The sequence below is a fragment of the Penaeus chinensis genome, chromosome 11 (assembly GCF_019202785.1).
Source record: "Penaeus chinensis breed Huanghai No. 1 chromosome 11, ASM1920278v2, whole genome shotgun sequence".
NCBI lineage: Eukaryota > Metazoa > Arthropoda > Malacostraca > Decapoda > Penaeidae > Penaeus > Penaeus chinensis.
The window spans coordinates 28,473,695-28,476,194 of record NC_061829.1 but is presented as its reverse complement, the minus strand read 5'-3'; the positions used below and the strand labels follow the sequence as shown (position 1 = coordinate 28,476,194).

Genomic DNA, 2,500 nt, shown 5'->3' with positions numbered 1-2,500 from the left:
TTATTATAATAACATTAACAGCAAAGATATTGATAATGATGAATAGTATAATAATAATACTGGCAATGATAACTATACTGATAATGATAATTTAAACATTAACGATGTTAATGATACTATAGAACAATAATCAAATTGATATCAATATCAGTTTTGGTAATGCTAACAGTGTTGTGTTTGTAGTAAGCGAAGTGATAATAATAACAACAATAAATATCGTCATATAATAACAATGCATAATCATAGAAAAAAGAGTATCGGTAATAACAAAAAATATAGTATTAGTAGTATCTATAAGGATTAAACAATAAGAAAAACTCTAACATTGTCATCATCTGGCGTGCTCGCCCACTCCGCAGAATGCGACGCATGGTCCAAACCGTTGTACTGGCAAGACTTCGCCCCACTCTTTGGCGTCTGTGGCAACCCCTGAAAAACAAAAAATGAAATGTATTTATTTTAGTTTCACCGTTGAAGCAATAATAGTAATATGTCTGTTTCAAGCTTTCAAACACTGAATAAGTATAATAATAATTATGTTGTTAGGATTACACACGCCCACTATATTACACATCAACATTCAGAGCTTCTTAGTAAGAAACTTACAGTATAATGCAAGGAGATCACATACATATATATCTAAACATACATGCTGTTATTTTTTAAGGTGCTTGGCGGGGCTCACGACAAGAGAGCTTTCGACGTAGACAAGCGACCGGGTGCGACCGTTCGACTGAAGTCAGCAATCTACCATTATCCTATGCCTAATCTCTCTCTCTCTTTCTATATATATATATATATATATATATATATATATATATATATATATATATATATATATATACACACAACCCGATCAAGATGGACCATTACAAACGATGTGGACTGGTATACTGGAAAGGCATAATTCAGTGGTCATTATTGTAATCATTGCACTTCATTGCAATATCTTTAACAAACACAACTGCATGCCAGCACAAACTCAGCCTGCATAGCAGCAATCACCCATACACGATGATCAAGTACAGTCTGCTTAATCGCCGAACTTTGAGCACTATTGAGCTCGGAAACGACGGGAAAAACACGAGCGTATATATCAAATTAATAATACACTGCTTGCAGCTAAGTAGTGAACTAACATGATGGAAATGTTGGTAAATGGCAGGTCAGTTCGTTTATCCTTTTATCCTTTTTAGTATTTTTTGCTCGAATTATATGGTTGATTTTCTTTCTGTAATGTTGTGTTAATATCTATCAACAAAAATATTTTCTGGCGATGCTACATTTCTTAAAGCTGATGTTTAGTAGGTCGACTGCATTTTAAAAATATATTTATATGCATTAGTGTAAAGAAAAAAAAAACATTCAACTGTGCCAACAAATAAACAATTTACATTTGTGTTACTGAACATAATGTTTATGTTGTTTATATTGTTCTCCCAATGAAGTTAGGAGGACCCCAGTCTTTTGATGTTCCTGCAGCCATGTAGAGTGACCTTTTCCCAAAATTGACAATATTTGCCCATGCCCTAAACCCTCATCCATCATATCTATTACTTCTAAATAAACAATTGTAGCAGTGAAAATTTTCCAAACTTCCCACCCTCTCCAATAACAGAAATGGCATTCAGAGACCAGTGTTTTGCTTAGCTTATTGTTTACATGTTTCACACGTCTCCCTGACTGCACAATATGTATAAAAACTGGTATACTCCGAAGACATTGAAACAGTTATATAATTCAAATGAGTAACTACATCCCAATTTCCTTATCCTTATCCAGATTCGTAAAGAGGTGCTTCTCATCAGATGCTTCCTCTACTCAATGGTAGTAATCCTTAACAGTTTGATTTAAAAGATAATCACGGTAAGATTATTGACATACAGCATGGAGAACCATATATGACTACCTGTACAATCATAAACCTGGAATCGTCTGTTTTAAATACACTATACAACAGTCCCAACTGAGCCACCTAGACCCAGGCCAGAGTGCACAACTGCACTATTGGGCCACACCTGAATTGGGCCATGGCTGAACATCCTCTCACCCATAATGGGTGCGCACGGCACTAAGCTATGACTAACTTACCAATCACCCATAACCAGTAGACTCGCTCCCAATCCAGATTTTGGCTTGTGCCACTGGGCCATCACTGAATTCTTAAAATGAATACCCATAATGGATGCCCGCGCCTCCAAGCCAAGTTATCGGCCACGCTACTGGGCCATGACTCAACTCTCATAATCGATGCCCACGCCCCCAAGCAAAGTTATCGGCCACGCTACCGGGCCATGACTCAACTCTCATAATCGATGCCCACGCCCACAAGCCAAGTTATCGGCCACGCTACTGGGCCATGACTCAACTCTCATAATCGATGCCCACGCCCCCAAGCAAAGTTATCGGCCACGCTACTGGGCCATGACTCAACTCTCATAATCAATGCCCACGCCTCCAAGCCAAGTTATTGGCCACTCTACCGGGCTATGACTCAACT

General features: G+C 37.9%; 1 protein-coding gene across 1 annotated transcript in view; it reads right to left on the bottom strand.

Annotated features, from left to right (window-relative positions):
- The window catches only part of LOC125030338 (ras-GEF domain-containing family member 1B-like), a gene marked incomplete at its 3' end in the record, with an annotated part of 125,021 nt that overhangs the window by 46,435 nt on the left and 76,086 nt on the right, over window positions 1-2,500 (bottom strand). Inside the window, 1 exon segment of the mRNA XM_047620322.1 lies at window positions 325-429. Coding sequence (XP_047476278.1) covers window positions 325-429 — 105 coding nt within the window.